The sequence below is a fragment of the Lagenorhynchus albirostris genome, chromosome 9 (genome assembly GCF_949774975.1).
Source record: "Lagenorhynchus albirostris chromosome 9, mLagAlb1.1, whole genome shotgun sequence".
NCBI lineage: Eukaryota > Metazoa > Chordata > Mammalia > Artiodactyla > Delphinidae > Lagenorhynchus > Lagenorhynchus albirostris.
Window position 1 is genome coordinate 51,083,436 of NC_083103.1, and position 24,465 is coordinate 51,107,900.

A 24,465-nucleotide genomic window follows, 5' to 3' on the forward strand; every position below is an offset into this window, starting at 1 on the left:
CATTTCACACCTATCAGACTGACAAATATTTTGAAGTCTGACAATATCAAGTGTTAGGAAGGATCTGAAACAATGGGAATTAATAAAAGCATTCTGAAAGGCAATTTTGTAATACCAAATAAAGACATACAACCTAGCAGAATCTGTTTCTAAGTATATAAGCTTGGGGAACTGGAATTGGAGCTGGGCCTTGTGGAATAGGCAGGATTCTGACAGGCAAAGATAAAAGAACTGGCATTCCCAAATAAAAACAGTATAAGCAAGGTCATAGAGACAGGAAACCATTTGAGGAATAGCCAGACTCTTTTCCAAAGTGGCTATACCATTTTTACACTCCTAGCATCAGTATATAAGAGTTTTAATTTCTCCATATCCTTGCCAACACTTGTTATTATCTGCCTTTTTAATTATAGCCATTCTAAGGGTGTTAAATAGAACCTTACTGTGGTTTTGATTTGCATTTCCCTGATGACTAATTATGTTGAACACCTTCTCATGTGTTTATTAGCCATCTTTATATCTTCTTTGGAGAACTATCTATTCAGATTCTTTGCATATTTCTTAATTGGGTTGTCTTTATTATCAACTTGTAAGAGTTCTTGACATATAAACATTGGTACAAGTCCCTTATCTGTCAGATGATTTGCAAATATTTTATCCCAAATATGTGGGTTGTCTTTTTGTTTTACTGATGGTGTCCTTTGAAGTACAAAAGTTTTAAATTTTGATTAAGTCCAATTTACCTATTTTTTCTTTGGCTTCTTGTGCTACTGGTATCATATGTAAGAAACCCTTGCCAAATCTAAGGTCACAAAGATTTACCTCCAAGTTTTCTTATAAGAGTTTTATAGTACTAGCTCTTATATTTAGGTCTTTGAACCATTCTGAGTTAATTTTTGCATATGATGTGAAAGAGGGGTCCTATTTCATTCTTTCACATGTAGATATCTAGTTGTCCCAGCACCATATGTTGAAAAGACTGTTCTTTCCCCCACTGAATTGTTTTTGGTACCCTTGTTGAAAATCACTGAGTGTAAATACGAGGGTTTATTTCTGGACACTCAATACTATTCCAGTGATCCATATGTCTACCCCTATGCCAAAAACACAGCCTTGATTACCTGTAGCTTTCTAATAAGTTCTGGGAAATTGGGAAGTGTGGGTCCTCTGAATCTGTTCCTGTTCAAGATTGTTTTGGCTAATATGGGTCCTTTGAATTTCGATGTGAAGTTTAGGAACAGCTTGCCAAAATATGCAAACAAATCAGCTGGGATTCTGATAGGGACTGTGTTGAATCTGTAGATCAATTTGGGGAGTATTACCATCTTAAAAATATTAAATCTTTCAATCCATGAACATGGGATATTTTTCTAATTATTTAGATTGTTAATTTCTTTCAAGAATGTTTTGTAGTTTTCAGAGTTTATGTTTTATGCTTCTTTTGTTAAATTGATTCCTATTTTTTTTGTTTTGATGCTATTGTAAACAGAATTGTTTTCATAATTTCATTTTTGGATTATTTATTACAACTGTACAGAAATATGATTGATTTTTATATATTGATCTTATATCCTGCAACCTTGCTGAACTCATTTACTAGATCTAATAGTTTCTGCATGGATTCCTCAGAATTTTCTCTATGCAAGATCGTGTCATCTGCAAAGACAGCTAGTTTACTTCTTCCATTCCAATCTGGATGACTTTTATTTCATTTTCTTGCCCAACTGCCCTGGTTAGAACCTCCAGCACAATGTTCAATAGAAGTGGTGAGACCTGAAATCCTTGCCTGTTCACAATGTTATGGGAAAAGCATTCAGTCTTTTTCTATTAAGTATGATGACAGCCATGGGTTTTTCATAAATGTCCTGTATCAGGTTGAGGAAGTTCCTTCTATTCCTAGTTTGTTGGAGTTTTTGTTTATTTCTTTGTTTCTTTAAATCATGAAAGGGTATTAGAGTTTGTCAAAAGCTTTTTCTGTATCTATTGAGATGATTATGTGAGTTCTGTCCTTTAATGTTTTAATATGGTGTGTTGCACTGATTGATTTTCCTATGTTGAATAGATCTTCCCCCCTGGGATAAATCCCACTTGGTCATAGTGTATAATATAACCCTTTCTATACGTTATTGCTCGTTTTGCTACTATTTTGTTGAGGACTTTTGCATTTATATTCAAGTGAGATATTAGTCTATAGTATTCTTATGATGTCTTTGTCTGATTTTGGTATCAGGACAATACTTGCCGAGAGCACTCCCCCCTCCTCTATTTTTTGGAAGAGTCTGTGGAAGGTGAGTGTTAATTCTTATTTAAATATTTGTTAGAACTCACCAATGAAGATGTCTGTCCTGGGCTTTTCTTTGTAGAAAGTTTGTTTTTTTACTAATTATGTTATAGGTCTATTCAGATTTTCTACTTTCACACCATTGCAAAGTTGAAAAATCCTAAGTTGAATCATCGTAAGTCAGGTACCATCTGTAGTTCTTCCATTTCTCCTAGATATCTGATTTGTTGGCATATAATTGTTCATAATATGCCCTTACAATCCTTTTTATTTCTGTAAAATCAGTAATAATGCCCCCTGTATCATTCCTGATTTTACTAATTTAAGTCTTCTCTCTTTTATTCTTAATCAGTCTAGATAAAAGTTTGTTAATTTTGTTGCTCTTTTCAAAGAACCAACTTTTGATTTATTGATTTTCTCTATTGTTCTTCTGTTTTTTAATTTCATTGATTTCTACTCTAATCTTTATTATTCCCTTCCCTTTACTTGTTTTAGGTTTAGTTTACTCTTTTATTCCCCCCAGTGTGTTAAGGTGGAAGGTTAGGTTACTGAGTTGAGATCTCTCTTCTTTTTTTTTTTTTTGCGGTATGTGGGCCTCTCACTGTTGTGGCCTCTCCCACTGTGGAGCACAGGCTCCGGACGCGCAGGCTCAATGGCCATGACTCACGGGCCCAGTCGCTCCACGGCATGTGGGATCCTCCCGGACTGGGGCATGAACCCGCGTCCCCTGCATCAGCAGGCGGACTCTCAACCACTGCACCACCAGGGAAGCCCCTTTTCTTCATTTTTAATGTTGGCATTTATAGCTATAAATTTCCTTCTAAGTATACTTTAGCTACATCCCATAAATTTTGGTATGGTGTGTTTTACTCATCTCCAAGTATTTTCTAATTTCCCTTGTGATTTCTTCTTTGACCCACTGATTATTCAGGAGTGTGTTATTTTTCACTAAATTGTAAATTTCTCAAATTTCTTTTTATTACTAATTTATAACTTCATTCCATTGTAACTGGAGAACGTACTCTGTATGAGTTCAATCCTCTAAATGTACTGAGAGTTGTTTTATGGCCCAGCATACTGACTATCCTGGAGAATGTTTCATGTGTACTGGAGACAACTAAATTCTGTTGTTGGCGTGTCCTACAGATATCTGTTAGGTATAGTTTGTTTCACATATTTTGGGATTCTATTGTTAGGTGTATATATGTTTATAATTGTTATACCTTCATGAATGATTGACTCTTTTATTATTATTATAAAATGTCTCTCTTTAACTCTAGTAACATTTTTTGTTGTTGTTTTAAAGTCTGTTCTGTCTGATAATAGCATAGCCACCCTAGCGTTCTTAACATTAATGGTAGTTATTACTATAAAATAATTACCTACAGCAACAGTAATTTATAATTAATATAATGATAATAACTTAATTCAATGAATATTTAATGAGTAACTAACTGCCTGCTCTCTTCCAGGCACAGGAGGTTCTTGACTTTTATACTTAAAGAGCTCACAGTCTAGAAAGACATGAAATTAATGAACAACTTCTTCAGAGAACAGGAAGCCAAAAGGAGCAGGGGAATAATAACTCAAGGCCAACACTTCTTTCTTTGGGGGAAAACACTGCTTTCTTTCCTACCAAAGTGGGAAATAATTTTGTGATCCAGGCAAGTAAATCAGCCACAAGCAAAGAGCAAATCAGTTTAATGTGCATGATTCTTGCCCAGACAAGATTTAATCCATTTGCTTTTTGTACCGACACCACATATAATGTATCAGAGGCAGACACACTGCTTGTGTTCCCTTTAAAACCCAAAGAGGCCTTGCCTGACAGCCTGGTGGAGTGGGAAGTACACTGGAATTGGATTTAGATTCCAGTAAACCTAAGCTCTAGTCTTAGCTTTGCCACTTACAAGCAGTAAAAACTTGTACACACTTATTGACTTTTCTTAGTCTTTCTTCATCTGTAAAATCAATTTTTTAATAAAAATTTCTACCTCATACAACTGTTATAAGGATTCAATGAAATTACAAATGGTAAAGTTGTAAAGTATTTTACTTCTTATCTATTATTACATGGGGTTCTGCGGACCCTTGTTTTCTAAAGCTTCAGAGAAAATTTGGTAAAGGCGAGTCCAATTTTTTTCTTCCAGTTTTATTGAGATATAATTGACTTATAATAATAAGTTATTGACTTATATAACTGACTTATTATAATTGACTTATAATAATAAGTTTAAGGTGTACAGCATAATGATTTGACTTACATACATCATGAAATGGTTATCACGATAAGTTTAGTGAACATCCATAATCTCATGTAGATATAAAATTAAATAGAAATATATATTTTTTATTTGTGATGAGGATGCAGGATTTGCTCTTAGTAAATTTCATATATAAAATACAGCAGTGTTAATTATATTTATCATGTTGTACATTACATTCCTAGTACTTATTTATCTTATAACTGAAAGGTAATTTTGTTTTTAGAAGTCAAATCTGGCTTTGTTAGCAAAGAAGCTGAGACCCAAAGTAAGCCAGTCCAAAGCTGACTACATAGGTAATGTAGGAGGTTTGAGGATACCTCTTCCTTTCTAAGAAGCTCGAAGGAATTGTTAGACTTCAACTATCATTGTTCTAAAAAAGAAAATTTTCTATAAACCAAGTAGGCAAGGGGAGAAGATCCCTTTTGTTTTCTCTGAGGATCTCTGCTGTCTCTTCATAACTCATAAGGAGAAAAATCCCCCTGTTCCATCTGGTCCATCCAAAGGGTTGACCAGTCACAACAGATCATCCAAATTAAATTCTCTGAGCCTCAGTTCATTCACCTACAAAGCAAGAACAATCTCTCCCACACTGGCAACCTGTCCCAGACTCTTCCTGCCATGACAGAGAGCTACTCATTAGAAAGGGCAGCCAGATCAAAGGAGTCTTTCCCTCAACCCCATCTCATAATTCTCTGATGTGACCCCGTCCCCTCCCCTCCTCTTCTCTCTCCCTCCCTCCCTCCCTCTCTCCTTTCCTTCCTTCCTTTCTCTTCTCCTTCACTTCTCCCTTTGAAATTTACTGAGAATCTACTCTGTACCCATCTTTGTGCTAGGCTCTGGGGATATAATGATGACTAATAAAACAATGGCTACTAATGTTTTAGTACCTAATGAGAGCCTAACTACATACCAGGTGTTTATATATACATATTCATTCTTGGAAATAAAGAAGCAGCATAAAGTAAGTAGAAAGAGAACTGGATTGGCTGCCAAAGTTTTGGTTTCTACTTCCAATTTTGATATTTGTCCATCCATCTATTTACCCAAAAAATATTTAGACAATATTCATGGTATGCAGGGGGCCAGCTGGGTACTAGTAAATCAGATACTGAATTCACTGTGAACTGTAATAAGTTCTTTCCTTAGGCACTTATAAGACCTCAGATTCCTCATCTGAGAATAAGATTGTATTTGATGACCTCTAATGAAATTATAGCTCTAAAACATAATGACAGCCACCATCTGGACTGAGAATATAGATAGATAAGATGAGCAGAAGATGGGCTGGAGAGATCTGAATGGTCAGGTCATAAAAATCTCCTATTGCAAGCTAAGAAGTTTCGACTTTATCCAAAGGACAGTGAAGAATCATTAAAGGGTTTTAAGCACTTGAGTGATGTGGTCAAATTTTCAAGTTAGAAAAATGATTTTAGTTGATTTATAAAGAACTCATTAGGGAGAAGGTATGTGATAGGAGTCAGAAAGACCAGTTAGGGGGCAGTGTAAATAATCCAACAAAGAGTAAGAATGGCCTGAATGATAAAGGGTGGGAAGGATGGGGAAGAAAGATGTAATCTGAGAAACATAAAGGTATTTATTTACTTATTTATTTATTTTAAAAGGGAAAACTTGACTATTTAGTAGTTTTTGTTTTTTTTTTTGGCTGCATTGGGTCTTCGTCGCTGCGCATGAGCTTTCTCTAGTTGCAGTGAGTGGGGGCTACTCTTCGTTGTGGTTCGCAGGCTTCTCATTGTGGTGGCTTCTCTTGTTGCGGAGCACGGGCTCTAGGCACGTGGGCTTCAGCAGTTGTGGCACACGGGCTCAGTAGTAGCATGACCTTGGGAAAGCTCATCCCCAGTCATTTTATTTGGAAAATAAGGGCTATCTCCCCAGACTTGTTATAAGAAATATATAGGGGAAAAACCCACAAAAGTTCTTTGCAAAGAACAAAGTACAAATGTCAGTTAGTCTTAAAACCTCCACCAGGTGATCCTTAACAGAGAAGGGTGAAAGGTACAGGGCCTGGGTCACTGCAGAGAAAGATTTTTTTTTTTTTAAACCTTACTGATATATCAGATTATTCATTGTATTTGCAGGCTGTCAGCTTAATTATTGAGGTCCTCTAGCTGATAAACTGCCGTGTCAAATACAAATCTGCTTTTTTTTAACTTTTTAAATTTAAATTTATTTTTGGCTGCATTGGGTCTTTGCTGCTGTGCAAGGGCTTTCTCTAGTTATGGTAAGTGGGGGCTACTCTTTGTTGTGGTGTGTGGGCTTCTCATTGCGGTGGCTTCTCTTGTTGTGGTGCACAGGCTTCAGTAGTTCCGGCACACGGGCTCAGTAGTTGTGGCATGTGGGCCCTAGAGCACATGGGCTTCAGTAGTTGTGGCGCGCAGGCTCGGCAGTTGCGGCTCGCAGGCTCTAGAGTGCAGGCTCAGTAGTTGTGGTGCATGGGCTTAGCTGCTCCACAGCACGTGGTGTCTTCCCAGGTCAGGGATGAAAAACTGTGTCCCCTGCATTGGCAGGTGGATTCTTAACCACTGTGCCACCAGGGAAGCCCCCAGATCTGCTTCTTAAATTGACTTTATTTTTTTAAGTAAAGAAAGCATTCTAGGGGAAAACGAACTGATGAAAAACGCTAGTGAAGTATATGAACAGATCGATTTCCTAGCTTTGCAACCTTGAAGGCCATGTCTTTTGTGGGAGGTATATGAAGTATTTAACATGTTTGCTGCATGCTGAAGCTAGGAAATGCATTTAGGGCTCAGAACAGGAGTGGGGAGAGCATGTGAGCTGGTCTGGGCCAGCAGAAGATTGGGAAGTGGCCAGGACAGGATGTTGACAAGCAAGGTTTTCAAGGATAAAACCTTGGTTGTTACTTTGTGGGAAGACCTAGGTACAAGACCTAGCTCCAACACTTTCCTCAAACACTCCTCTATCTTCTCACCTATAAAATGATGGGTTAGTATAAGGGAGTCCATCTGTTCTCACATTTCAGAATTCTTTTCTAATTGGGTTTTTGAAACTTCACAAGTCAATGGTTGGCCCTGTTACATTTATTACTCTCAGCTGTCTTGTAAAGAAGGCATTCCTAGTCCTTTTTCTTTTTGCAAAGGATACACTGAGGCCCAGAAAGTTTAATAATTTATCTGATGTCACATAGTTTTTAAGTGGCAGAATCAGGTCTATAATCTAAGTCACTAACTCCATATCCCATATTCTTTCCCCTACAGAGGTATACTCATTGCTGTGCATTGTGATAACCATTAACTGAGTGTCAACTATAAGTCTGGTGCCAGAGGCTTTATAAACATGGACCCATGAACCAACCATCTGTATAGATAATTATCCCATTTCACAGTTGAGGAAACTGAGATTCAGAAAGGTTAAATAACTCACTCAAGCTCACGCAGCTAATTAGTGGCAGAGCCTAGATTCTAATCCAGATCTGATAGGTTCCAAAACCTGTCCTCTCTTCAGCACATATACCAGACCTCTGGTGATCCTTGGACGCTCTCACTATTAGAATATTTTAAGAAAAGAAGAGAAAAAGAAAGAAAAGAAAAATAGAGAATGTTTTGGTCTTGACTTCATTTCAAACTTCTAGCAGAGAAACATTTCTGAGGCCTTTCAGAAAAAGAAATGTCCAGTCTGTAAAAAGCCCATTGTCATGGTGAATCTATGTGAAGCATATTCAAGTGTTCACTGTACTATCTTTATTGTCAGCTGGAGCTGCCACAACAAAATACCATAGACTGGGTGGCTTAAACAACAGAAATTTCTTTCTCACAATTCTGGAGGCTGGAAGTATGTGATCAGGGTGCCAGCCTGGTTGAGTTATAGTGAGGGCTCTCTCTTCCTGGTTTGCTGATGGCAGCCTTCTTGCTGTGTCCTCCCACGGCAGAGAGAAAACTTGGTGTCTCCTCCTCTTCTTATAAGCATACTAATCCCACTATGAAGGCCCCACCCTCATGACCTCATCTAAACCTAATTATCTCCCAAAGGCCCCATCTCCAAATACTATGACATTGCGGGTTAGAGCTTCAACATATGAATCTGGGGGGACATAAACATTCATTCTACAACTCTATCTACCCATTCAGTTATTTGAAAGTATATGAACAGATTATATTCTCTAAACTCACTTTTCCAAGGTGTTCAAGGAGCTAGTTATAACCACTTCATAGGATTACTGCAAGTATAAAAATAAATAGTCTGGGGCTTCCCTGGTGGCGCAGTGGTTGAGAGTCTGCCTGCTGATGCAGGGGACAAGGGTTTGTGCCCCAGTCCGGGAAGATCCCACATGCCACGGAGCGGCTAGGCCCATGAGCCATGGCCGCTGAGCCTGCGCGTCCGGAGCCTGTGCTCCGCAACGGGAGAGGCCACAGCAGTGAGAGGCCCACGTACCACAAAAAATAAATAAATAAATAAATAATAAATAGTCTGTAAAACACTGAGCTCAATTTTTGGCACACAATAAGTGCTCAGTAAAAGAGCTTTTAAAAGGAGAGAGAGAGAATGCTGTCAATTGGCTAGAAGACAACTGTTCACTGGAATACATTGTATTACTGTGATATTGTGACATAATAAGTATATATTTGGTCTTCATCTCTGTTCCTGGCACAGGGGTCCTAAAAACCCTTGAAATTTCCTAAGTGGTAAGAGCAATAAAGATGTCTTTTTGTTGTTGTTGTTGTTTTGTCCACACTGCATGGTATGCAGGATCCTACGGCCTGACCAGGGATCAAACCCCTGCCCCTGCACTGGAAGTGCAGAGTCCTAACCACTAGACTGCCAGGGAATTCCCAAAGGATGTCTTGATATTCATGACAAACCCCTTTTAACCACACCCGAGTTTATGTTAATAAGGTAACTTTTGGAAAGCACCTAAGGATGGGGGCTAGTTGCCAAGGAGACCAAGCATGTTATTGAAGATTTGAAACTTTCAGTCCCACCCCTCCTCTTGACCTCTGGGGAGAGGAGAGGGGCTACAAGTTGAATCAATCAGCAATGGCCAATCATACCTATGTACTGAAGCCAACATAAAAACCAAAAAGGACGAGAGCTTCTAGGTTGGTGAACATGTGGAGGTGCTGGGAGAGTGCTGGCACCCTCTACAGCAGCGGTCCCCAACCTTTTCGGCATGAGGGACAAGTTTCATGGAAGACAATTTTTCCACGGACGGGGGGTGGGGGTGGGGGTGGGGGTGTTCAGGCAGTAATGAGAGCAATGTGGGGGATGGTTCAGGCGGTAATGCGAGCTATGGGGAGTGACAGACGAAGCTTTTGCTCGCTGGCCTGCAACTCACCTCCTGCTGTGAGGCCCGGCTCCTAACAGGCCTGGACCTGTAGTTGTCCATGGCCCGGGGGTTGGAGACCCCTGCTCTAGAGGATCCACATTCCTTTCTGCATACATTGCCCTATGCATCTCTTCCATCTGCCTGTTCTTGAGCTACATCCTTTTATAATAAACCAATAATCTAGTGAGTAAACTGGTTTCCTAAGTTCTATGAGCTGCTCTGGCAATTAATTGAACCCAAGGAGGGGGGTTATGGGAACCTCTGATTTATAGCCAATCAGTCAGAAGAACAGGTCACAACCTGGACTTGTGATTGGCATCCGAAATGAGGACAGTTTTGCGGGGCTGAGCTCTCAACCTCTGAAATGACGTTATCTCCAGGTAGACAGTGTCAGAATTGAGTTGAACTGTAGGACACCCAGCTAGTGTCAGAGAACAGCTTGGTGTGCGGAAAGAACCCGCACGTTGGAATTAGTGTCAGAATTATAACTGCAAAGCTGTATTTTATTTCCCTCTTACATTTCAGAGAGAATTTAAAATCAGGAATTTTCCCAACTTCTCTATTCCCTGTGTCCACCACCCCATTACCCCTGAAGCAGATGACAGCACAATGGACTTGATCCTTCACTTCTACTGCCCCCTTCCCAGTCTACCCCAAATTGCTGGCCAGGAGCAGGCTCCTAAGCTCCTCAAAGGTGAGGCTCCCTAGTCCTAGAGACTGAAAAGAAAACCCTCTCCCCTAGCTTATCACTGGAAGCAGTGAAAGAAGCACATATTTTAAGACAAATCAGCTTGCTATAACAGAAAGCATATCACTTTGATATCATAAAGATCCGAGTTCAAATCTTTCCTCATCCTTCAGAAGCTACATATACTGGCCAAGTAATACAACCTGAATTAAACTACCAGTTACTTAGCTAAAAGAAGAGTACTATGGGGTTTATGATTAATAAGATTATAATTAATATATATAAAGTACCTAGTATGTGCTTGCCAAATGGTAATTAACACTCTTTAACATAACCATTATTGTTACTAACAATAATAACAAATGTTTACTCTAAAGCATTGTATTTGGCATTTGCTTACAGATTATCTCACTTGGATCTTTATTTCTTGCAATGTGGAGGAAAAGATAACCTGAAAATCTGCCTACTCCGTAACACTTAGAAAAGCTGGATAAAAAGTATAACAAACAGTTTATGTTATATAACAAACACAGGCAGACTTGAGATTTTAGGAAAGAAAAAAATCTCCAGGGTCAAAAAATGAAATGAAAAATCAGGAACTCTCACAGTGAACTGATATTGGGATGCTCTGGGAAGGTATTTCAGTCTGGGCAATCAAAGGGCTTGCTTTTCATAGCTATGGAGGGGATGGGAGATGAGGCTCTGGGCCTTGGAGAAGCCAAGAGCTGGAACTCAAATTCCCCTGCATAAAGCTGAGAATTTAGAGAAGTCATAAGTCAGTTTAAAAGAAAAAAATTTGTCTGAAAAGTACAGAGACAACAGGAAGCTAAGGGTAAAAAAGAAAGTTTCCTGAAGAATTTGAAACCTTGGCCTGTGTGAAGTTTGAATGTATTCTACTTATGTGGAGTTTATACTATCTGTGTAGTCTTAGAATCCCAGCAGAAAAATTAACTGAAAACATAGTTCCAGGGACTTTCCTGGTGGCACAGTGGTTAAAAATGCGCCTGCCAATGCAGGGGATGCAGGTTCGATCCCTGGTCTGGGAAGATCCCACATGCAGCAGAGCAACTAAGCCCGCGAGCCACCACTACTGAGCCCACATGCTGCAACTACTGAAAGCCGCGCACCTAGAGCCCATGCTCCACAACAAGAGAAGCCACCGCAATGAGAAGCCCATGCACCACAACGAAGAGTAGTTCCTGCTCGCCGCAACTAGAGAAAGCCTGAGTGTAGAAACGAAGACCCAACTCAGCCAAAAAACCCCATAGTTCCAGGCTGATACTGATCTTCACTGATTAGTAGAAACAAAGACAATCTTCCCTCTCTCCCTATGGAGTACTAATTATCTCATTTAATTCTCATAACTATCCTGTGAAATAGATAATATGATCTCAATTTATAAAATAAATTTAAATTCAGGGAGGCTAAGCAACTTGTCCAAAGTCATCTAGCTATTATCTGAAAGAGCTTTAAGAATCCGCCTGTCAATGCAGGTGACACAGGATTGAGCCCTGGTCCGGGAAGATCCCACATGCCCCATAGCAACTAAGTCCGTGTGCCACAACTACTGAGCCTGTGCTCTAGAGCCCGCAAGCCACAACTAGTGAAGCCCGCGTGCCTAGAGCCTGTGCTCCGCAACAAGAGAAAGCCACCGAATAAGAAGCCTGCGCACCGCAACAAAGAGTAGCCCCCGCTCACTGCACCTAGAGAAAGCCCGCACGCAGCAACAAAGACCCAATGCAGCCCAAAATCAATCAATAAATAAATACATTTTTTTAAAAAAAAAGCTTGCCCAAGGCCAAGTAAGGGAGAGAATTCTCCCTGGAAAAGTGCTGTCTGAGCTCAGAGCCGAGATCTTAAAGGATAAGGTGAAGCTGTCAGGGGACAATGGCATTCTAGACAGAGGGACAACATACACAAAGGCAGTGCAGTAGGAAACAGCATGGTATGCAGTCAGGAAAAAGATCAGCCTTCAAATATCTATTTTTGTTTGTGGCCTCTTATTGAAACTGTAGTTTCTCATCTGTGCAATGGTGATAATAAACCACACCCTGTACAACTACTTCTAAGATTAAAGTTAAACATGATATGCAAAAGTGCCCAGCGCAGGGCTAGGCCCATGGTAGGTACTCAGTAATAAATAAATGTTACCTCCCTTCCTTTCTCCTAGTTGGCAATTCAATAGACCATGGTCTTAAGAATGTCATTTCCATCTGCACTAGACCCCAGACATGTCTCCCTTCTACAAGTTCCCAAGCTTTACTAGGGCTTTTGGAGGCACAGTATACCAAAAGTCATTCAAAATGTTATGAGATAACATCCTTAACCACCACTTCTCAAAATGAGAGCCATTCCCACACCACTCACCTGTGTAGGCCATGTTCTTAGGGTTGCCATAAGGAGCCCCAGGCTGCACGGGGCTATAAACAGGGTTCATTGTGGACAACTGAGAATCCTACGGAGACACAAACAAACAAACAAAAAAACAGCATTGATTAATGATTGCTCATTCTCCCTGACATCAACTTCTGATCTATAATCTTCAGGTTACACTCATAGAGAAGCAACACGGTACAGTAGAAAGAGGACTACAAAAAAGCCATTTGTTTGTATTTGGCCCTATGCTAGACACTTTTCCCACTGTACACATGAAGATACTGAGAGGCAGAGAGGTGACACAATTTGCCTAATGTCAACCCCGGCCTTTTGATTCTCAGTTCAGTACTAGTCCCACTATCCCACAGATGCCTCTACCATGAGTGTACTGTGTGGCATTGGCCAAGTCCCATCCCCTCTCTGGGCTTCAGTGTCCTGATGTAAAATCAATTACTTTAGGCTCTCTGAGGCCCTTTCTAATTCTAAGGATGCTAGTCTAGGAGCTGGGAAAGGATGCAATTCTACTCCTCACCAGGGGAGCCCGAGTACCTGGTGATAAACACACAGACTGCTGGAAGAGCAGCAAGTGTGTCACCCACCTTTTGCACTTACAGAGGACAGGATACTAGTTACTAGCAGTTTTGGAAAAAAACAGGAATTTACTGCCATTGATCATTTTAATGCAAACAAGGAAACATAGCCAAGATCTCTTTCAAAGCTTATTCAAGGGAAAGAAACTTGGAAATTTCTGTGCAATAAGTATCACCTGCACAAGTGATCTGTTAATTATCTTAATAAAGCACGTTCTCCATTCTGATTAATGGAAAATCTGTCATTAAGGTCTATTACCCAGCCAATTTGTCCCACCTTGTTTAGGGAACCAGCTCTGACACACAGGCCAACACATGTTTGAAAATGTCTCCAAACATATTATTTACACGTCATAAAAAATCAAACAATTCCCTCCTAACTAGGCTCACATGATAGATGGGCAATTTTTTAGGTCATTAGCTTCTCCCATAGCACCTCAGGATAGGAAACAAGTCAAACATTGAAGACAGGCTGTTGAAGTCAACAGCTGGCTTGATGACGATTGCTCTGAGATTAATTACTCTGTCCAGGGTTCTGGAATGAGAGGTGGGGGAAACACAGGTTCTGAAAGAGACGAAGGTGGGGCAGTCAAACAGGCAAAAAAGGAAATGATGTTGGTCAAATTCAGAGGATAGAACTTGAAATGTACCCAATGCGCAGTGCTGCCAAATCACCCCAGGGCAAGAGGCTAGATTAAACTACCACCAGTTGACAAACTGAAACTAGAACAATTCGAGGATAAAAGTTACAGGAGATATACACATTCCAGCACAATTTAAGGAAAAGACACACAGCCAGAGTTATCCAAGAATACACTCTCTCTAAATATAAGCACTCTCCTGGCAAGGTGCTAAGAAAATTAAGAGAGTTCACAGATGTTAAAACACACTGCAAACTATAAAGTGGCATGCAGATGTAAATGATGACGGTGATTGCCTTGGATCTCTCTTCCACCCGACCGGTTCTCTGCTAAATAAGCCAGAGTAAGGAAGACTGTGCTAAGCAGCACAACGGGCCCTGTAAACATCGGAGCACTCTCCTACGGAGAAGGTACTCTGTGCTGCTGATTGGACAAAGTTAGAAATTGCTTTTCATAACCAAAGAAACTCATCAGTTTTGAAACTGATCTCCTGCTGCTCCAAAATGAGGGCCACGGTCTCAGGAGACCATGTCTGAGTAGCACTCCACAACAGCATGGATTCCAATCTCAATTAATGACTGGCAGAAATGAGATCTGCCAGGGGTTCAGAATTTGGAATAAGAATAAGACAGCTACTTCTGGTGAGTGGCTCACAGGCAGACAGGGTTCCTGGCTTTCACAAGAAGGTTAGCCTTTTACAATAGAATCCACACACTGTCAGGGACAGGCTAAAAATGAGTAGGAAGATCACAAGCTCTACAATCAGGCAGATTTAGGTTAAAATCCTAGAACTGCCACATACAAAATGTGGGACCATAGGCAAGTCCACTAACTTTCCTAAGTATCAGTTTCCTCTAGCCTCAAAATGGAAAAGAATAACACATACTTTGTAGAGTTGTTGTAAGGCTTTTGTGTTTTTTTTAAAAGCTAGGTTTACTGAGGTATAATATACATACAGTAAAATTTACTCCTTTTAGGCATACAGTTCTATGAGCCCTGAAAAATGTATATAGTTGTACAAACATCACCACAATTAAGATACAAAGTATTTTCATCACCACCAAAAGTTCTCTCATCTTTGTGGTCAATACCCTGCTCACAACTCCCAGCTGTGGCAACCACTGATCTGTTTTCTGTTGCTGTTTTGTGCACTCACATATCAACTTTTATTTTAACAGATGAAAAAAGTGAGGCTGAAAAAAGGCAAATGAACAGTCTGAGGTCACAAAGTAAGGGACAAGGTCAAGATTAGCACCCCAAATGGATCAAAGACCTAAATGAGAGAGCTAAAAACATAAAACTCTTAGAAGAAAGAAGAAAAGATAGCCTAAACCTTTGTGACCTCGGATTTGGCAATGGTAATTATGATACCAATAGCACAAACAACGAAAGGAAAAAAATAGATTAAATGGATTCATCAAAACTAAAAACTGGCGACCGCGGGGGAGGGCGTGCTGCCCCAGGTACACGCGGCTCTGCGGAGCCCAGCAGAGAGCGGCGGGGTGAGGGGAAGGCCGCCTCCACCTCTTGGCCTAGGACAGACCTGCTGGGGTCGTCACACCTTCCACCAAGGCCTCGGGGAAGCCAGACGGGATTTAGACGGAGCAGCCGGCTGACGTTGCCAATGCGACGTGGACTGCACGGTGCGGACGGGACAAGCGGAATAACGCGAAAGAGTAAGACGCGGAGATCACCTTCCTCCCCACAGATACACCAGAAATACATCTACACGTGGCACAACTCCTACAGAACACCTACTGAACACTGGCAGAAGACCTCAGACCTTCCAAAAGGCAAGAAACTCCCCACGTACCTGGGTAGGGCAAAAGAAAAAAAGAAAAAACAGAGACAAAATAATAGGGATGGGACCTGCACCAGTGGGAGGGAGCCGTGAAGGAGGAAAGGTATCCACACACTAGGAAGCCCCTTCGCGGGCGGAGACTGCGGGTGGCGGAGGGGGGGAGCTTCGGAGCCGCGGAGGAGAGCGCACCAACAGGGGTGCTGAGAGAAAAGCGGAGAGATTCCCGCACAGAGAATCGGTGCCGACCGGCACTCACCAGCCCGAGAGGCTTGTCTGCTCACCCGCTGGGGCGGGCGGGGCTGCGAGCTGAGGCTCGGGCTTCGGGCAGGGAGAGGACTGGGGTTGGCGGCGTGAACACAGCCTGCAGGGGGCTAATGCGGCACGGCCAGCCGGGAGGGAGTCCGGGGAAAAGTCTGGAGCTGCCGAAGAGACAAGAGACTTTTTCTTCCCTCTTTGTTTCCTGGTGCGTGAGGAAAAGGGATTAAGAGCACTGCTTAAACGAGCTCCAGAGACGGGCGCGAGCCGCAGGTAAAAGCGCGGACCCCAGAGACGGGCATGAGACGCTAAGGCTGCTGCTGCCGCCACCAAGAAGCCTGTGTGCGAGCACAGGTCACTCTCCACACCCCCCTTCCGGGGAGCCTGTGCAGCCCGCCACTGCCAGGCTCCCGGGATCCAGGGACAACTTCCCCGGGAGAACGTACGTACGGCGCGCCTCACCCTGGTGCAACGTTATGCTGGCCTCTGTCGCCGCAGGCTCGTCCGGCACTCTGTGCCCCTCCCTCCCCCCGGCGTGAGTGAGCCAGAGCCCCCGAATCAGCGGCTCCTTTAACCCGGTCCTGTCTCCAGCGACCTACACGCAGAGGCGGGGCCAAATCCAAAGCTGAGCCCCTGGGAGCTGTGAGAACAAAGAAGAGAAAGGGAAATCTCTCCCAGCATCCTCAGAAGCAGCGGATTAAAGCTCCACAATCAACTTGATGTACCTGCATCTGTGGAATACATGAATAGACATCGAATCATCCCAAATTGAGGAGGTGGGCTTTGAGAACAAGATTTATGATTTTTTCCCCTTTTCCTCTTTTTGTGAGTGTGTATGTGTATGCTTCTGTGTGAGATTTTGTCTGTATAGCTTTGCTTCCACCATTTGTCCTAGGGTTCTATCTGTTCGGTGGTTTTTATTTATTCTTTTTTAAATTTTTTTTCTTAATAATTATTTTTTATTTTAATAACTTTATATTTTACTTTATCTTCCTTCCTTCCTTCCTTCCTTCCATCACTCCCTCCCTCCCTCCCTCCCTCCCTCCCTCCTTTAGACAACAAATCATTCCAAATTGAGGAGGTGGACTTTGAGAGCAAGATTTATGATTTTTTCCCCTTTTCCTCTTTTTGTTAGTGTGTATGTGTATGCTTCTGTATGAGATTTTGTCTGTATAGCTTTGCTTCCACCATTTGTCCTAAGGTTCTATCCGTCCATTATTTTTCTCTTAATAATTTTTTAATTTAATAACTTTATTATATTTTATTTTATTTTACTTTATCTTCTTTCTTTCTTTTTTCCTTCCGTCCCTCCTTCCTTCCTTCCTTCCTCCCACCATCCCTCCCTCCCGTCTTTCTTTTTCTTTCTTTCTTTCCTTTCTTTCTTTCCTTTCTTTCCTTCTTTCCTTCTTCCTTCCTTCCTTCCTTTCTTCCTACTTCTACTAATTCTTTCTCTCTACTTTTTCTCCCTTTTTTTCTTAGCTGTGTGTATGAAAGGCTCTTGGTGCTGCAGCCAGGAGTCAGTGCTATGCCTCTGAGGTGGGAAAGCCAACTTCAGGACACTGGTCAACAAGAGACCTCCCAGCTCAACATAATATCAAACGGCGAAAATCTCCCAGAGATCTCCATCTCAACACCAGCACCCAGCTTCACTCAACGACCAGCAAGCTACAGTGCTGGACATCCTATGCCAAACAACCAGCAAAACAGGAACACAACCCCCCACCCATTAGCAGAGAGGCTGCCTAAAATCATAACAAGTCCACAGACACCCCAAAACACACCACCAGACGTGGACCTACCCACCAGAAAGACAAGATCCAGCCTCATACACCAGAACACAGGCACTAGTCCCCTCCACCAGGAAGCCTACACAACCCACTAAACAAACCTTAGACACTGGGGACAGACACCAAAAACAACGGGAACTGCAAACCTGTAGCCTGCAAAAAGGAGACCCCAAACACAGTAAGATAAGCAAAATGGGAAGACAGGAAAACACACAGCAGATGAAGGAGCAAGATAAAAACCCACCAGACCTAACAAATGAAGAGGAAATAGGCAGTCTACCTGAAAAAGAATTCAGAATAATGATAGTAAAGATGATCCAAAATCTTGGAAATAGAATAGACAAAATGCAAGAAACATTAAACAAGGACCTAGAAGAACTAAAGATGAAACAAACAACAATAAACAACACAATAAATGAAATGAACAATACTCTAGATGGGATCAATAGCAGAATAACTGAGGCAGAAGAACGGATAAGTGACCTGGAAGATAAAATAGAAATAACTACTGGAAAGCAGAATAAAGAGAAAAGAATAAAAAGAACTGAGAACAGTCTCAGAGACCTCTGGGACAACATTAAACGCACCAACATTCAAATTATAGGGGTTCCAGAAGAAGAAGAAGAAAAAGAAACGGACTGAGAAAATATTTGAAGAGATTATAGTTGAAAACTTCCCTAATATGGGAAAGGAAATAGTTAATCAAGTCCAGGAAGCACAGAGAGTCCCATACAGGATAAATTCAAGGAGAAATACGCCAAGACACATATTAATCAAACTGTCAAAAATTAAATACAAGGAAAACATATTAAAAGCAGCAAGGGAAAAACAACAAATAACACACAAGGGAATCCCCGTAAGGTTAACAGCTGATCTTTCAGCAGAAACTCTGCAAGCCAGAAGGGAGTGGCAGGACATATTTAAAGTGATGAAGGAGAAAAACGTGCAACCAAGATGACTCTACCCAGCAAGGATCTCATTCAGATTTGATGGAGAAATTAAAACCTTTACAGACAAGCAAAAGCTGAGAGAGTTCAGTACCACCAAATCAGCTTTACAACAACTGCTAAAGGAACTTCTCTAGGCAAGAAACACAAGAGAAGGAAAAGACCTACAATAACAAACCCAAAACAATTAAGAAAATGGGAACAGGAACATACATATCGATAACTACCTTAAATGTAAATGGACTAAATGCTCCCACCAAAAGACACAGATTGGCTGAATGGATACAAAAACAAGACCCATATATATGCTGTCTACAAGAGACCCACTTCAGACCTAGAGACACATACAGACTGAAAGTAAGGGGATGGAAAAAGATATTCCATGCAAATGGAAATCAAAAGAAAGCTGGACTAGAAATTCTCATATCAGACAAAATAGACTTTAAAATAAAGACTATTAGAAGAGACAAAGAAGGACACTACATAATGATCAAGGGATCGATCCAAGAAGAAGATATAACAATTGTCAATATTTATGCACCCAACATAGGAGCACCTCAATACATAAGGCAAATACTAACAGCAATAAAAGGGGAAATTGACCGTAACACATTCATAGTAGGGGACTTTAACACCCCACTTTCACCAATGGACAGATCATCCAAAATGAAAATAAATAAGGAAACACAAGCTTTAAATGATACATTAAACAAGATGGACTTAATTGATATTTATAGGACACTCCATCCAAAAACAACAGAATACACATTTTTCTCAAGTGCTCATGGAACATTCTCCAGGATAGATCATATCTTGGGTCACAAATCGAGCCTTGGTAAATTTAAGAAAATTGAAATTGTATCAAGTATCTTTTCTGACCACAACGCTATGAGACTAGATATCAATTAACGGAAAAGATGTGTAAAAAATACAAACACATGGAGGCGAAACAATACACTACTTAACAACGAAGTGATCACTGAAGAAATCAAAGAGGAAATCAAAAAATACCTAGAAACAAATGACAATGGAGACACGACAACCCAAAACCTGTGGGATGCAGCAAAAGCAGTTCTAAGAGGGAAGTTTATAGCAATACAAGCCCACCTTAAGTAACAGGAAACATCTCGAATAAACAACCTAACCTTGCACCTAAATCAATTAGAGAATGAAGAATAAAAAAAACCCAAAGTTAGCAGAAGGAAAAAAATCATAAAAATCAGATCAGAAATAAATGAAAAAGAAATGAAGGAAACGATAGCAAAGATCAATAAAACTAAAAGCTGGTTCTTTGAGAAGATAAACAAAATTCATAAACCATTAGCCAGACTCATCAAGAAAAAAAGGGAGAAGACTCAAATCAATAGAATTAGAAATGAAAAAGGGGAAGTAACAACTGACACTGCAGAAATACAAAAGATCATGAGAGATTACTACAAGCAACTCTATGCCAATAAAATGGACAACCTGGAAGAAATGGACAAATTCTTAGAAATGCACAACCTGCCAAGACTGAATCAGGAAGAAATAGAAAATATGAACAGACCAATCACAAGCACTGAAATTGAAACTGTGATTAAAAATCTTCCAACAAACAAAAGTCCAGGACCAGATGGCTTCACAGGCGAATTCTATCAAACATTTAGAGAAGAGCTAACACCTATCCTTCTCAAACTCTTCCAAAATATAGCAGAGGGAGGAACACTCCCAAACTCCTTCTACGAGGCCACCATCACCTTGATACCAAAACCAGACAAGGATGTCACAAAGAAAGAAAACTACAGGCCCATATCACTGATGAACATAGATGCAAAAATTCTCAACAAAATACTAGCAAACAGAATCCAACAGCACATTAAAAGGATCATACACCATGATCAAGTGGGGTTTATTCCAGGAATGCAAGTATTCTTCAATATACGCAAATCAATCAATGTGATAAACCATATTAACAGATTGAAGGAGAAAAACCATATGATCATCTCAATAGATGCAGAGAAAGCTTTCGACAAAATTCAACACCCATTTATGAAAAAAACCCTGCAACATGTAGGCACAGAGGGAACTTTCCTCAACATAAAAAAGGCCATATATGACAAACCCACAGCCAACATCATCCTCAATGGTGAAAAACTGAAAGCATTTCCACTAAGATCAGGAACAAGACAAGGTTGCCCACTCTCACCACTCTTATTCAACATAGTTTTGGAAGTTTTAGCCACAGCAATCAGAGAAGAAAAGGAAATAAAAGGAATCCAAATCGGAAAAGAAGAAGTAAAGCTGTCACTGTTTGCAGATGACATGCTACTATACATAGAGAATCCTAAAGATGCTACCAGAAAACTACTAGAGCTAATCAATGAATTTGGTAAAGTAGCAGGATACAAAATTAATGCACAGAAATCTCTGGCATTCGTATACACTAATGATGAAAAATCTGAAAGTGAAATCAAGAAAACACTCCCATTTACCACTGCAACAAAAAGAATAAAATATCTAGGAATAAACCTACCTAAGGAGACAAAAGACCTGTATGCAGAAGATTATAAGACACTGATGAAAGAAATTAAAGATGATACAAATAGATGGAGAGATATACCATGTTCTTGGATTGGAAGAATCAACATTGTGAAAATGACTATACTACCCAAAGCAATCTACAGATTCAATGCAATCCCTTTCAAACTACCACTGGCATTTTTCACAGAACTAGAACAAAAAATTTCACAATTTGTATGGAAACACAAAAGACCCCGAATAGCCAAAGCAATCTTGAGAACAAAAAACGGAGCTGGAGGAATCAGGCTCCCTGACTTCAGACTATACTACAAAGCTACAATAATCAAGACAGTATGGTACTGGCACAAAAACAGAAAGATAGATCAATGGAACAGGATAGAAAGCCCAGAGATAAACCCACGCACATATGGCCACCTTATCTTTGATAAAGAAGGCAGGAATGTACAGTGGAGAAAGGACAGCCTCTTCAATAAGTGGTGCTGGGAAAACTGGACAGGTACATGTAAAAGTATGAGATTAGATCACTCCCTAACACCATACACAAAAATAAACTCAAAATGGATTAAAGACCTAAATGTAAGGCCAGAAACTATCAAACTCTTAGAGGAAGACATAGGCAGAACACTCTATGACATAAATCACAACAAGATCCTTTTTGACCCACCTCCTAGAGGAATGGAAATAAAAACAAAAATAAACAAATGGGACCTAATGAAACTTCAAAGCTTTTGCACAGCAAAGGAAACCATAAACAAGACCAAAAGACAAGCCTCAGAATGGGAGAAAATATTTGCAAATGAAGCAACCGACAAAGGATTAATTTCCAAAATTTACAAGCAGCTCATGCAGCTCAATAACAAAAAAACAAACAACCCAATCCAATAATGGGCAGAAGACCTAAATAGACATTTATCCAAAGAAGATATACAGACTGCCAATGAACACATGAAAGAATGCTCAACATCATTAATCATTAGAGAAAGGCAAATCAAAACTACAATGAGATATCATCTCACACCAGTCAGAATGGCCATCATCAAAAAATCTAGAAACAATAAATGCTGGAGAGGGTGTGGAGAAAAGGGAACACTCTTGCACTGCTGGTGGGAATGCGAATTGGTACAGCCACTATGGAGAACAGTATGGATGTTCCTTAAAAAACTACAAAAAGAACTACCATATGACCCAGCAATCCCACTACTGGGTATATACCCTGAGAAAACCATAATTCAAAAAGAGTCATGTACCAAAATGTTCATTGCAGCTCTATTTACAATAGCCCGGAGATGGAAACAACCTAAGTGTCCATCATCGGATGAATGGATAAAGAAGATGTGGCACATACATACAATGGAATATTACTCAGCCATAAAAAGAAACGAAATTGAGCTGTTTGTAATGAGATGGACAGACCTTGAGTCTGTCATACAGAGTGAAGTAAATCAGAAAGAGAAAGACAAATACCGTATGCTAACACATATATATGGTATTTAAGAAAAAAAAATGTCATGAAGAACCTAGGGGTAAGACAGGAATAAAGACACAGACCTACTAGAGAATGGACTTGAGGATATGGGGAGGGGGAAGGGTAGCTGTGACAAAGCGAGAGAGAGGCATGGACATATATACACTACCAAATGCAAAACAGATAGCTAGTGGGAAGCAGCCGCATAGCACAGGGAGATCAGCTCGGTGCTTTGTGACCGCCTGGAGGGGTGGGATAGGGAGGGTGGGAGGGAGGGAGACGCAAGAGGGAAGAGATATGGGAACATATGTGTATGTATAACTGATTCACTTTGTTATAAAGCAGAAACTAACACAGCATTGTAAAGCAATTATACCCCAATAAAGATGTTAAAAAAAAAAAAAACTAAAAACTTTTGGGACTTCCCTGGTGGCGCAGTGGTTAAGAATCCACCTACCAATGCAGGGAATATGGGTTCGAGCCCTGGTCCGGGAAGATCCCACATGCCGTTGAGCAACTAAGCCTGTGTGCGACAACTACTGATTCTGCACTCTAGAGCCTGTAAGCCCCAACTATTGAGCCCAAGAGCCACAACTGCTGAAGCCACGCACCTAGAGCCCATGCTCCGCAACAAGAGAAATGCACCGCAACGAAGAGTAGCCCCTGTTCTCTGCAACTAGATAAAGCCTGCGTGCAGCAACGAAGACCCAACGCAGCCAAAAATAAATACATAAATAGATAAATGTATTTTTAAAAAAAAGGCAAGGAAAACTAAAAGCTTTCGTGTACTAAAGGACACCATTGAGAAAGTGAAAGACAACCCACAGAATGACAGATTTTTGCAGATCATTTACATAAGGGATTTGTATTTAAAATATATAAGGAACTCTTAGCTCAATAATAAAAGGCCAATAACCCAATTTAAAAAATTGGAAAAGAATCTCAACATACATTTCTTCAAAGAAGTTATATACATGGCCAATAAGCACATGAAAAGATGCAAATCGAAACCACAAGATACCACTTCACATACACTAGGATGGCTATAATCAAAAAGATAATAAAATGTGTTGGCAAGGATGTGGAGAAATCTAGACCCTTATACAATGCTGGTGGGAATGTAAAACGATATGGCCACTTTGGGAAAACATCTGACAGTTCCTCAAATAGTTAAACACAGTTACCACATGACCCAGCAATGCCGCTTCTAGATATATACCAAAAGAAATGAAAATGTATGAACACAAATGTTCATAGCAGCATTATCCATAATAGTCAAAATGTGGAAACAATCCAAATGTTCAACTTATGAATGGATAAATGAAATATGGTATATCCATACAATGGAATATTTGGAAATAAAAAGGAATGAAGTATTGATACATACTACAACATGGATGAACCTTGAAAGCATATGAAGTGAAAAAAACCCATCACAAAAGGCCACATATTCTGTGATTCCATTTTTCTGAAATGTCCAGAATAGGCAAATCTACAGAGACAGAAAATAGATTTGTAGTTGTCTAGATTAGTTCATGATATATGAAA

At 40.4% G+C, this 24,465-nt stretch overlaps 1 protein-coding gene across 7 annotated transcripts in view; it reads right to left on the reverse strand.

The window, feature by feature from the left end:
* FAM168A (family with sequence similarity 168 member A) overlaps positions 1-24,465 on the reverse strand; it is a 235,165-nt gene that overhangs the window by 64,532 nt on the left and 146,168 nt on the right. For all 7 annotated transcript variants that reach the window (XM_060159970.1, XM_060159967.1, XM_060159968.1 and 4 more), the window contains exon 2: positions 12,903-12,990. In XM_060159970.1, coding sequence (XP_060015953.1) covers positions 12,903-12,972 — 70 coding nt within the window. In that variant the 5' untranslated portion in view covers positions 12,973-12,990. The remainder of the gene's footprint in view (positions 1-12,902; positions 12,991-24,465) is intronic.